Source organism: Gigantopelta aegis, chromosome 4 (genome assembly GCF_016097555.1).
Source record: "Gigantopelta aegis isolate Gae_Host chromosome 4, Gae_host_genome, whole genome shotgun sequence".
Classification (NCBI taxonomy): Eukaryota; Metazoa; Mollusca; class Gastropoda; order Neomphalida; family Peltospiridae; genus Gigantopelta; species Gigantopelta aegis.
The window spans coordinates 4,701,221-4,715,407 of NC_054702.1; the positions used below are offsets into that span (position 1 = coordinate 4,701,221).

The window sequence follows — 14,187 nt, forward strand, 5'->3', positions numbered from 1 at the left end:
CATTTAAAAACAGGTTTGTTTTAGTAATGAATCAAAACTAAATATATGAAAACTGCATGATAATTCCAGATATCACAAATATTTAAAATCTCCAACTTTAGTAGGGTATACATAAAATATAGTCAGGAATATTGGTGGCTGCCAATGGTTTTGATGGTCCATTTTGAAAATCCGCATAGCTGATGGATTTGAAATTCCCGCACGTGGTAACTTGAAGATACCCACACTCAGCATACAGGATTTCCCTCCAACAGTGATGTGCAGGACATTAAGTCATTACTTCATACAGATGCAGTCATGTTGAGTTTTCCTTCCTCAGACATTGTATTTTTTTAATATTGATATTTCTTTGATGTGCCTATTAAGGTCTTCATAATCTAGGGGTCAGTCAAGTACATGTGTTTCAGTGGAATAAGTTTAGAGATTTGAGGTACTCTGAATATCCATGTTGTCTCTACATATATAGCTGAGCACACACACACACACACACACACACACACATCTGACAGTAAATATCTTCAGGAGTATTTTGTTTTTTTTTTTAATTATTTTTTCAAATATGACATATTGCATTTGTACAAAACTGTACAAAATACATGTGCTTTGTGAGGTGTACATTATAATTATTAATAGGTTGCACTTTAGAAACAACAGTTTCAGTGAGGTTGTCAGTTTATGTCAGAAGACACCAGATCCTGGTTGTCATAAAAACACATGATTCGCCACCTTTTGAAACATGTATGTTATCAGTATAGGTAGCACTAAACCAATTAGTTTCCGGCTGGGTCAAAATTCGAGTTGCACCGAACTTTTGATAGAGGAGTTAACACCACAAGTCCTGTGGTTGGTTATAAATGTGAGTGTGTTGGTTGTAAAAAAAAATTAGTTTCATCATTCTGGGCTAAAACTAAATATGCAATTTTATTTGATGTAGTACAATCGTTAGATTGGTTAGAACGAAAATACGTAGTGTTGTTAAAACACTAAGGAGTGTAGATCCTAAAGTCAATCGTACATGAAGCGAGCACCCTACCACTGGTTGACAACTATCTCGTGATGACATGGCGGGGTGTGTGGTTCTGTGGGTAGACCGCTCGCCTCACATGTGATGGACCATATGGTCGATCGCATTCTGTAGTTTCTATCTTTATTCCCCATTCACACCAGTAGTATGTCAAAGGCCGTGTTGTATATCTTTCCCATTGGAATGTGCACATAATGGATTACAGTTTGCTTATCTATACGGGCATTCTATGTGACGGAATTCCTCTATCTGTGTGTTTGCCCCCTCCCCCTCCCCATCGTCTCTCTCTCTCTCTCTCTCTCTCTCTCTCTCTCTCTCTCTCTCTCTCTCTCTCTCTCTCTCTCTCTCTCTCTCTCTGTGTGTTTGCCCCTCCTCCCCCACCGCCCTCTCTCTCTCTCTCTCTCTCTCTCTCTCTCTCTCTCTCTCTCTCTCTCTCTCTCTCTCTCTCTTTCGCAATATTTATTAACCAAATGTAAAATAGTCATACGGTAAACATCAAACAACTTTAATATTCCATTCACCTAATATTTATGTGAATGTCAACCAGTTTTGCAGGTTACCTTTCGATTGTTTTATCTTGTTAATCAGATTGGGATCATCAGCTGTCAAGAGAAGATCTATACACAGCCACCTTTAAAACTCTGTTAACTCAAGCATTTATACACTGCAATCCGAAGACCTGACTTGGCACGATCTCCCTATGTTAAATTTCGTTACCCACAGCTGTCACACACAGAATTAAAGTACTGTCGGAAATAGAATAAACATGATTTCGGTCGATTATTTCTTACATGTTAAACTGACATGTAAAAGTTTTGTAAATCTCTATTTAACGATAGTCTACCTAATTTAGCATTTACTTGTTTGGGCTCTCATTGATGAACAAGGTAATGTTTCCTTTTGAAATTAAAAGCAAGATATCAGTAAACAGGTGATTTGTGCACTTTATTGGAACAGCCTATAATACATTTTGATCGATATGTGTCAATTTCATTGCTGTTACAAATATGTGAGGGACTGTTTCTGATGATGGTTTACCCTTATCCCTCTCCAAAACTAAATATTTGTAGTCATTTATAAGTAACTTTTGAGCAAAACTGTCAAGAACCATTATGAGTTTGTAATCTATTATACCAGTATTAAAGGTGCTATCTCAGTGTTGCACAATTACAGCTATTGGAAATAATTATATATATATATATATATATATATATATATATATATATAATGTTGATTTAACATTTAAAGAAGACACTTTTAACTGTATGCCCATAAATGATTATACGAAATATGTTTTTCTACTAGTAGAAAATACATTTTTATTGGAGAAACTTTATCACAAAGAGATGTTCACTATGATATAGCACCTTTAAGTGGTTGTAAGATTGTGTAAATATCTAATGTACTTATATTGAATTTATTTTCAATAAATATGCTTGTCTTAAAGGGACATTCCTGAGTTTGCTGCATTGTAAGATGTTTCCGACTAATAAAATATTTCTACGATTAATCTTACATATTAAATATATTTTTTTGTTCAGAATATCAGTGTCTGTATATTCAATGTGTTTCTGGTCGTCTTAATATTTGTAACAAGCCCAAACTGGATTTTGTCTTCAAATAATTTCGTACGTACGAAAAAACTATATTTTAGGAAATAAAATAAAATTTAACTTAGTACAAATATTAGAACGTTCAGAAACACGTTTAATATATAGCCACTAATATTTTATGCAGAAAAATATATTTGATACGTAATTACAATCGTTAAAAAGTCTCTGTTAGTAGATAGCATCTTAAAGACTGCAGCAAACTCAGGAATGTCCCTTTAAGTAATAATTTATACTGCAATTCAAAATAATCAGTTAACTTGCAGTTTTACGTTAAACAGGTTTTGAAATGAAATTGACACATATCGATCAAAATGTGTTATTGTCTGTTCCAATAGAGGTCACAAATCACCTGTTACTGATATATTTATTTTAATTTCAAGAGTAAACACCAACTTGTACATCAATGAGAGTCCAAACAAGTAAATGCTAAAATAGGTTGAGTATCATTAAATAGGTATTTACAAAATATTTATTTGTCAGTTTAATATGAAAGAAATAATTGACAAAAATCATTTTTATTCTATTTCTGACAGTACGTAAAGCATTCAAGTTAAACGTCACCATCGCCTAAAGACTCATTGATCCAACTTTAAACTTTTAGACCTTCGTTCAAAATGTTCTCCGAGTTTGTACCCGCAATGAGCGTGCTTGAATCGCAATTGGATATAAGCACGCTAAACCAATCTCTCTCTCTCTCTCTCTCTCTCTCTCTCTCTCTCTCTCTCTCTCTCTCTCTCTCTCTCTCTCTCTCTCTCTCTCTCTCTCTCTCTCTCAATCTTTATCGACCAAGTGTAAAATAGTGATACGGTGTAAACATCAAACAACTTTAATATTCCATTCACCTAATATTTATGTGAATGTCAACCAGTTTTCCAGGTTACCTTTCAATTGTTTTATCTTGTTAATCAGATTGGGATCATCAGCTGTCAAGAGAAGTTCTATACACAGCCACCTTTAAAACTCTGTTAACTCAAACGTTTATATACACTGCAATCGGAAGACCTGACTTGGCACGATCTCCCTATATTAAATTTCGTTATCCACAGCTGTCACACACAGAACTAGTCATGCAAGTCACACGTCACCATCGTCTAAAGACTCCTTTAGACGAATGCAGCGCGTGCGTGCGGTCTGACTGTTGTGCCGCTTGCGTTTTGGGCATTTAAACTATATACGACTATATCCTGCACTAGAGGCTGAAAAAGACCCCTAGTTTTTCAGTAACTATTCTGATTGGACGACGTCACTTAAAATTTGAATGTCTTCCTTCGATAAACCTCACAAGATAACGCCATTACGTCAAATTGGACATGGAAAGCATTATAGAAACCGAGTTTGGTGTATTTTGAACTAAACAGAAGTATTGTTTATAATTATACAAAACGTTTCACATTTTATTGTGAATTTATCGATGTATAACACACTTAGCATACATTCGCTTCGTTAGGCTACGCAATATTTAGCAGTTTATGGCTATTGTAAATGTTTGACAATTTGTAACTGTCGATAAATAAAAAAATCTTTTTATCGAAAAAGTCAAACAATTATTATATGAGATGACATTTTCTCAAGTTGGTGCGAACCATATGCATATTTTCAGAACTACATCACATAGAAATGTGATCTTGGTGTCAAAACTGATATTTTCGGGCTCAACTAGTTCATTACCACTGTTTGTAATGCTGTCAGATATTGTGTTAAAAACATTCAAAAATGGCTGATTAAAAGAGATAATTTTTCTATGAAGATCTAAACATATTTGTAATATGACTTAGAAAAAAACATATTTTATGTCAAATGTTAGGTTTAGATTGTTGATAAGTTTAGTTAGCATGTTTTGAAAATTATTAAAATAAAATATAACTGCACATTGTAAATATTTGTATAAAATAATAAATCAAGATACCGGGCATATTTCATAATATTGATTAAATTGTTCCCCAGTAAGAATGTGTTGAGTCATTATTCAACTATTACCATACGCAAACATCCAACAACTAAGGCCTGGTTAAATGAACGAATATATTAATTAGTGAATGAGTGAGTAAGTATATGTATGAATGAATGAATGAATGAACGAAAGAAAGAAAGAAAGAAGTGTTTTATTTAACGACGCACTCAACACATTTTATTTACGGTTATATGGCGTCAGACATATGGTTAAGAACCACACAGATTTTGAGAGGAAACCCGCTGTCGCCATTACATGGGCTACTCTTCCGATTAGCAGCAAGGGATCTTTTATTTGCGCTTCCCACAGGCAGGATAGCACAAACCATGGCCTTTGTTGAACCAGTTATGGATCACTGGTCGGTGCAAGTGGTTTACACCTACCCATTGAGCCTTGCGGAGCACTCACTCAGGGTTTGGAGTCGGTATCTGGATTAAAAATCCCATGCCTCGACTGGGATCCGAACCCAGTACCTACCAGCCTGTAGACCGATAGCCTGCCACGACACCACCGAGGCCGGTGAATGAATGAATGAATGAGTGTATGTATGAATGAATGAATGAGTGTATGAATGACTGAATGACTGAATGAATGGATGAATGGATGAATGAATGAATGACTGAATGAATGACTGAATGGATGAATGAATGAATGGATGAATGGATGAATGAATGAATGACTGAATGGATGAATGAATGAATGAATGAATGGATGAATGGATGAATGACTGAATGGATGAATGAATGACTGAATGGATGAATGAATGAATGAATGGATGAATGGATGAATGAATGAATGAATGGATGGATGAATGAATGAATGGATGAATGGATGAATGGATGGATGAATGAATGAATGAATGAATGGATGAATGGATGAATGAATGAATGGATGAATGGATGAATGAATGAATGAATGAATGAATGAATGAATGAATGGATGAATGGATGAATGAATGAATGGATGAATGTTTAGCACAGTTCCAGTCTAGACGCTCTCACTGAAACTAATGTATTACGATGTTTGTTTACCGAGCCGCGCACGCGCCGCATCCAGTCTATATGAGCCTTAATATATGAAATTAGAAACACATTAACATGCTAGATTTTTAATATTACCGCCACGTCCACAGTATAAAGTAGAATATATATAAAATAAAGTGACAGATTTCGTCTACTTATTTTGAGCCTAACCTTAGTCATGGATCTCAGACTTGTGATTCTCGTTCTCTGTCAGATATTCGGTGAGTTGTGTATATCTTGTCACTTATTAAAGGTGGTCATTCTTCAGTTGAACACCTTACTCTTGAGCTCAGAGCTATTGTTATAAACCTTTATAAATAATTATGTATACAGGTTTTTTTTTTCTTGATGATATTATGTGTGGTTTGACTATTTAGTAGGACGCAAAATTAAGTGTGATTTATCTTTTTTCCCCATCTTATAGGTACTATGTCAAAGTATTGTCGTCTACCGCAAGACTTTTTAAAATTATTATTCCAGAGTTAATTATGCAAATACTATGAATTTGATCGATTTAATTAATTTATGGTCGTTTATTACAATAAGTGTGAAAATAACGAAATATTGTATTTTCATCTTTGACATAGGACTTTAATATGACACTAATAGTGTGTGCCACTATGTGAACCTTCAGACATTTATAGAGATTATTATACAAGCGTGTGAGTCGTACTGATTTTACGAAACGAATGTCAGGATTTTTGTACGATTTTTGAGCGAGAGCGAGGGTAATACATGAATCCTGATACGAGTTTCGTAAAATTAGTACGACTCACACGCGAGTGTAATAATTTCTTTATTATCTATATTATTATTGTTGTTTTCTTTATGAATAACAAGACCCAACTCAAAATGTTTCAGCCACAACTAGAAGGAGATGAAGAAATGACGTCATATTTAAAATGCACATTCTGAGCTAGAACTGGAGAAGCAACGTCATTACACTTGTTATTACACGTGTGTTTCGTATGATTATTATTAACTCGGTTATGTTGAACCATATGGATAATAACACATGCAACTATACCAATTCTGTGTTTACTGGGCTTTTTTTTTTTAAAGACATATTATTTGTGTCATAGATTTAATCTCATATTTAGCACGACGTATTAGTACGTACAATTACGTATGCAGAAAGTTGAGGAACGGGGTGGTGTCTAAAGGTTGACGAGCGACGTTTGTAGGGGGTTCGGAAAATATATCTTTGAAAACAAAATCGCTTGAAACATGGTGTTTGGGTTGGAACCCCCCACCCCCGTCTTCTGTACGTAAAGTTCGTATTCTCGTTATACCAGTTGACTCCCACTTTATCACAATATTCCAAGTTCGAATTTTATGCCCGAAAGCCTAGTTTTGATAAGAAGAAACACGTGTGTGCGTGTGTGTGGGGGGGGGGGGTGTCATAAGGGTCCTGTGAATCGCATTGTTGAAGTGCATATTATATCAGTTGTCACACAACATGTTCCAAACAGAAAAGTAGGAAAAACCTGACTAACGTATGAGGAAAATGTGCGTCTGAGTGTCTTTATGTCTATATGTTCCTAGGGAGCATGTCCCCACACCGGTACAGATATCACTCCCTTCAGGAGCTCCGCTTATTTTCCCTTCCCCGCCATTTTTACAAAACCCTGGATCCGCCCCTGCACCGGACAGCGTGGTTGAACAGTTTACTGGAATTGATGAGAGAAATACCCACATGAAACAAATGAAGAAATAGTGTATATGTGTATATGATAGAGGACAAAAATAGATAATGAAGAATAAAATAGTTTTGAATACTCCACGGGAAAATATTACACTATAGATCTTCCCAGTATGAAATTTATGAGCCGATTTATTTTTCTGAATTATACACAAAAATAGTTGTTGTTTTTTTTATTTCCAAAACACTTTTAATTTTCTTCTTACGTCAAACCAAACTGACATTATATTAAAAAACATTTTTTGTAGGATGATGGGACGGACTATATATTATAATTATAACTGTTAGTATTTCGTCTGGAGCTCGCCGCGGTAAGACGGGTTTGTTTCGCCTGTGCCACGTAACGTGCTTTGACGTAATCGATTTGGGAGCCCACCATTTTGTAGTTAGTGTTAACCAAATGGAGTTTTCTGATATCATTAATATTATGACAGTGATTCATGAGTGCATGCCATCACAGCTGTACGTATTGTGATGAGTTCTGCCCGGTGCTAGGTTTGATTTAGTTAACTTGTCTGGGGCAGTCCTCTTTGTGGCGGAGCAACAGAGCTGAAATCGGCAGTAAAGGATCTCCTCGGGAGTTACTGTCCTCCTATGGATGAAACACTAGATAAAGTTTCATGGAATCAACAACTATTTTGCAAAATGTCCATTCAACTATGCAGAGATACGGCCATGATCATGCATTGCGATTTTGTCATTCAGATTTGATAGATAAAACGTTAAGAAGCTTCCCGTTTCGACTACCTATACCACCTAAGTGGATTATTTTTCAGCAATATTCCTAGCCTCCAAGGCATTTTCCCGGCTGATTTTAGTTGTTCGATGATTTTAGTTGTTCACTTGTTCGATGACTCGTATGACGGCCATTCTGCAGAACGCCACGGCTGTTCGTGTTTAGTCTTTACTTGTCTCAACTTGTCCTAACTGCATTGGAAGACTACCCGCCCTTCTACAAGAAGAAATAGGAAGCGGGGTCAACACCTACTACTATTTTCTAGACTTTATTTTGTTTTATACTGGTACCATCTCGTACCCTCCGGCGCCGGGCTTATCGAGACCTATTTACAATCTCCAAAAAAGTGGGGGAATTTAAAATGCAAATGTCATTGCCAATGATTGGAACAGAGATCGGCTTTCAAAAATGACTGCCTAAGAAAAAACGTCCATGGCTGCACAACCTGACACCCCAAAAGCCGCAAATGTGCACGTACAACACGCAGTAGCCTCGTGATTACTACTGTTAATATTTCTTAATCTAACGGTCAATTAACCTCTGTTCTTTGGGTGTTATGCATTGTTTGTCTTTCAATTAGTGATGGTAGAATTCAGCATGATGAATATTTTCAATGTTTCGCCGTCTGTTATCTGCAGACAATGAAGCAGCTATCTGCAGACTATCAAAACAGATACCAGCAAATTATGAAACAGATACCTGCAGACTACGAAACAGATACCAGCAAACTATGAAATATATACCAGCAGACTACGAAATAGATACCAGCAGACTATGAAACAGATACCAGCAGACTATGAAACAGATACCAGCAGACTACGAAACAGATACCAGCAGACTACGAAACAGATACCAGCAGACTACGAAACAGATACCTGCAGACTACGAAACAGATACCAACAGACTACGAAACAGATACCTGCAGACCCAAAATTTTCATGATTCCATGTTAACTACACGTCCCAGGTTAACCACACGAGTCCAGGATCAAACAGCGACTCAAATCACTGCACAGTTACACCAATCTACTGGGGTCCGATCCACTATGAACGTCTTGGATAGGCGTGGTCGTGACGTCGAAATGAACGCCAAACAAACGTCTACCTCAGGCCACATTACAGATTTGGCGGTGGTTCAATTATGATGTTGGGTGGCATCACTATGACTGACAGAACACCACTCCATATTGTTCAAGGGAGGATAACTGGTCAGTACCACAGAGCACGTCTGTGACATGATCGGGAAATGTGTACGGAGTGGGATAGACTTCCTCAAATCGTCAATGGGAGACTGATATGTAGCATTTCACGTCGAATAAACGAATGTTTGACGAATCGTGGGGGTATTACCCATTATAATAATGACTGATCAAAAGACGTGAACGTTCAATTTTTACATGCCATCACTATCTTGTACCGTGGTCGTGTGCAGCCATACAGTCTGCTGTCAACATGAACTGTTGGTTGTCATTATTTTACAATTCCTTCATTATTATCATGCATCTATTCCAGCCCCGCGCGTACAGTAACCTCGCCCTGCACCTCGTGAAGATGGATGATCGGATCCTGGTGATAGAGTTGGGGCATACCTGCAGGTAAGACTTTTGGCAATACATCACTTTGGCCCGGAGTTCATATAGACGGATGATCAGGGAGGCCCGACCAGATCAATCGGCTGGTAACGCCAAGCTCGAGAGCATACAACCCTTTGCTTTGTTACATTTGTCAAGAACAAACATTGTTTGAATAACCATTTGTATTTGTTGCTCTTGGGGCGGTGGCTAGGGTCAATCAGGTGATGTATTCTTTCTTATTGCCTGAGAATGTCAACCATGTATCCCTGGCATGATTGTCTGGTTGTTATCTGCAGATGCATGTCCCCTTGTTGGACTCCGTGGTGGGTAGGGGGCATGGTTGATAAATTGTTTGCCCTACATTATGGCTACACACAATTATCAAACTCTTGATGGGACCCTGAAAAGGGTCCACACCGAGTTTGCGGATTCCGCATCGTCTGATGAGGAATCTAGGACTAGTGTAAATACAAAAACAAAATCAAAAGTTATAACTTCTCAATCCTGGCCAAGTTTTCTGGTCATTGGTTCATCTATTGACGGAGCCTTGAGCAAACTGTCACCGTTTGCTGTTCAGAAGGGGCTTGTCTGGTAAGCCAAATAATGTTAAAAATTGAAAAATGGTTCATTGCTGGTAGAATGTTCGACTTGGACTCACTCATAATCCTCTTTCAGTGTATCTTCAGGAACTTTTCTTGAAGGACACTGATCATATTACCATGAGAGGATTTAATCTGTATCATGTTTCAAGAAACTGAAAATAGAGCATCTGGGGTGTTTCCATTCTTGATAATGATTGTTACTCTATGTTCAGTTTATTTATCTCCTCGTAATCATTTAAATTTTAATCCAAGGGATCTTCAAGATATTATTGACCAGCTCCCTACTCACCATGGTCACCACACTTTGAATGTAAATATTAGAGGTAAATAATTGGAAGACGTAATTCTCAAAAATTACTTGCTTTTATTTAATGATAAAAGTCATACATATATTCATTCTTCAAATGGTTCTTTCACTTCTATAGACTTAGAAGCCTCATGCTATCAAACCAGTCTTGTGAGAGTGGCAGTACTTCTATAGGCAGTGCAGGAAGGATGAAGTAGTCTTGTGTCGTGGTCGCCTCGGCCATACTTGTTTGACCCATTCATTTATCTTGAAGAAGGATCCTCCACCTCAGTGTGATCACTACCAGTGTACTCTGACTGTGCGCCACATTTTGGTGGAGTGTACTCATCTCAGAGAAGCTCTAAAAGATATATATTTGGACAAGAAAATGTGATGGAACCATTTCGATTCCATGCAGAACCTATATTGCAGTTTCTACGTGATACTGACTTTTATTCTACATTTTAATTGTACCTATCTGTGATATTTGCAATTTTTGCACAGTTCTTTACACTTTGTTTTAATTTAACTATTGAATTTTTATATTGATATTGATCATTACTTTATTTGTTTGCATTTACCATAGTTTGACGCTCAATAGCCGATGCATTTTTCATGCTGGGGTGTCGTTCAACATTCATTCATCCATTCATTCTATTCCTAGCCAGTGATATCTCTTGATACTTCTTTAATTGGCTGTTATACATTCCTCTACTTTAAAAAAAAAGTATATTCCGCATAGCGCCATGCCTTCAACATCTACTAACTCAGGGATGATCTTGACGGAATTCAGCCCATCTCGTCCCAACCAGCTGTGCACTTTAATGACCTTATCGAGGCCACACACGTGCATATATAGACCTTTAGGCCTTCGTTCAAAATGTTAAGTTAAAATTACCCCCCCCCCCCCCCCCCCCACACACACACACCATTGTTAAATAGCCTATTTCTCTCTTCTTTCTCTTATTTTGGATTGACCTTCTAAAAAGTGATATAAATTTTCGGCCGAGCAGTCATTTTATTATTTTTGGGGGGGTCAGTTAACGTGAAAGTGTTTTTCCAAATTGTCCATAGCCCGCCATAAACAACCTCCTCTATTCGTCTTGTCGATTTGAATATAAACTCGGCTATCTCCGAGTTTTTACCCGCAGTGAGCGTGCTTGAATCATAATTGGATGTAAGCACGGTGAACCAATTGATTCATTGATTCGCGGTCAGTTTGGGATCGGTGGGCCCATTGGGCTATTTCTCGTTGTGCTCCAGTGGTGTCGTTAAATAAAACAAACTTTATCTTTAACTTTAATCGATTCGTTTTCATTTTATATTATTAATTATTTAAAGGGACATTCCTGAGTTTGCTGCATTGTAAGATATTTCTGACTAATAAAATATTAAACTTACATATTGAATATATTTTCTGGTTTAGAATATCAGTGTCTGTATATTCAATGCGTTTCTGGTCGTCTTAATATTTGTAAGAAGCCCAAACTGGATTTTGTCTTCAAATAATTTTGGAAATAAAATGAAATTTAACCTAGTACAAATATTAGAACGATCAGGAACATGTTTAATAGACAGCCACTAATAGTTTATGCAGATAAATATATTTGGTATGTAATTACAATCGTTAAAAGGTCTTTGTTAGTCGATAACATCTTAAAACGTGCAGTAATCAATCACATTTGATTAAAACAACAACAACAACACCTATTACAAACTCTCTCTCTCTCTCTCTCTCTCTCTCTCTCTCTCTCTCTCTCTCTCTCTCTCTCTCTCTCTCTGCCAGTAGAATATATATTATGAAGTAAGTGGTAAGATGTTTTTGTATATTTCTCAATGAAGACACATTGTATCTATCTGTTCTAGCTGATTAACACGTGAAATATAATAATGAAGCTCAATGCTAGGCAGACTCCAAAAGGATAATATATCAAACTGGTCGCATGATTCCATTTCTTTAGAGAAAGAAACTTTTAAGCATTTGTAATGGGCACTGAAGTGCTCCCTGTGTGTGTGTGTGTGCGTGTGTGTATGTGTGTGTGTGTGAGTGTGTGTGTGTGTGTCTCTCTCTCTCTCTCTCTCTCTCTCTCTCACACACACACACACACACACACACACACACACAAACGCACGCACGTAAACACACTCAGAGATACACATACATCCACTTATATACGTTTTGTAACGTATCTTTTATTTGTTTTAGTTTCAGTCTTATCAGATGGTTGTAGAGTTGGTGACAAGACATACGCCCCTGGAGAAAATTATACAGCTGAGGACGGGTGCAACATGTGTATCTGCACAAACACGAGCATTTCTGCATGCACGAAGAAAGCTTGCATCACCATACCAACACAGACAAGCTGCGTAGTGGGAAACAACTCGTATAATCATTCAGAGTTATTCTCTGCCGAGGACGGATGTAACGTTTGCAGATGCTTTAACGGAAAACCGAAGTGTACACATTGGCGGCTGTGTTGGCCAGAAGAGAAGACGCAGTGCACAGTGGGAGACAAGGTTTATAAGCACAAGGAGAGGTTCATGGCAGAAGATGGGTGTAACCGATGTAAGTGTGCCTACGGTAAAGTCAGGTGTTCAAACTCGTCGCGGTGTCTGTCTCCAGAGTGCAAAGTGGGCGATAAGACGTACAAACACAGAGAAGTGTTTCTGGCAGAAGACGGATGCAATACGTGCACTTGTCGGTATGGACGTGCTAGGTGCACACGGCGTTTGTGTCATCCTAAGGAAGAGAAGGTGGAGAAAGTCAAGGAGTAGATATCAGTGTGTAGCCATATTATTAAAATGCCATTAGAATTGTTGGTGTTGGTATATTGTTGTTATTTTGATGAACTTGCTTTCTTTGTATGACAAGATACAACTTGTGTATGTGTGTCTTAATGTCTTGGAATGCTGTGTTTGAGCTTTGGAAGATAGATCTTGTGAATGTGTATGTGTGCGTGCGTGTGTGTGTGCGCGTCTGTATATATGTTTGTGCGTGCGTGTGTGTGTGTGCGTGTATGTGTGTGTGTGCGTGTGTGTGTGCGTGCGTGCGTGTGTGTGTGTGTTTGTGCGTGTGTGTGTGTGTGTGTGTGTTTTCATGTGCAATTGGAGGGTAACTTGCTGATTACTGACTGCTTTGATATAATCAGTTTATGTATTCTTGAAAGTTTTAGATTTCATTTGACTCGAGTTACAAAAAAGAAAGAAGTGTTTTATTTAACGACACACTCAACACATTTTATTTACGGTTATATGGCGTCAGACATATGGTTAAGGACCACACATATTTTTTTAGAGGAAACCCGCTGTCGCCACATAGGCTACTCTTTTACGACAGGCAGCAAGGGATCTTTTATTTGCGCTTCCCACAGGCAGGATAGCACAAACCATGGCCTTTGTTGAGCCAGTTATGGATCACTGGTCGGTGTAAGGTGTTTACACCTACCCATTGAGCCTTGCGGAGCACTCAGGGTTTGAAGTCGGTATCTAGATTAAAAATCCCATGCCTCGACTGGGATCCGAACCCAGTACCTACCAGCCTGCAGACCGATGGCCTAACCACTACGCCACCGAGGCCGGTTTGACTCGAGTTACCTTCCAAATGGTAGTTGAGTACACGACTAGAGTAGCAACGTATTGTGTAGGTGCACTCATACGTCAGACAGAGCGTTAACTTGT

The 14,187-nt window shown here is 37.8% G+C and overlaps 1 protein-coding gene across 1 annotated transcript; it reads left to right on the plus strand.

The window, feature by feature from the left end:
• The first annotated feature begins 5,782 nt into the window (after positions 1-5,782).
• Positions 5,783-13,328, plus strand: LOC121372529 (kielin/chordin-like protein). The gene is made up of 2 exons (XM_041498896.1): positions 5,783-5,831; positions 12,716-13,328. The coding sequence occupies exons 1-2, from the start codon at positions 5,789-5,791 to the stop codon at positions 13,282-13,284; spliced, it is 612 nt and encodes a 203-aa protein (XP_041354830.1). The 5' UTR covers positions 5,783-5,788; the 3' UTR covers positions 13,285-13,328.
• Positions 13,329-14,187: the final 859 nt, after the last annotated feature.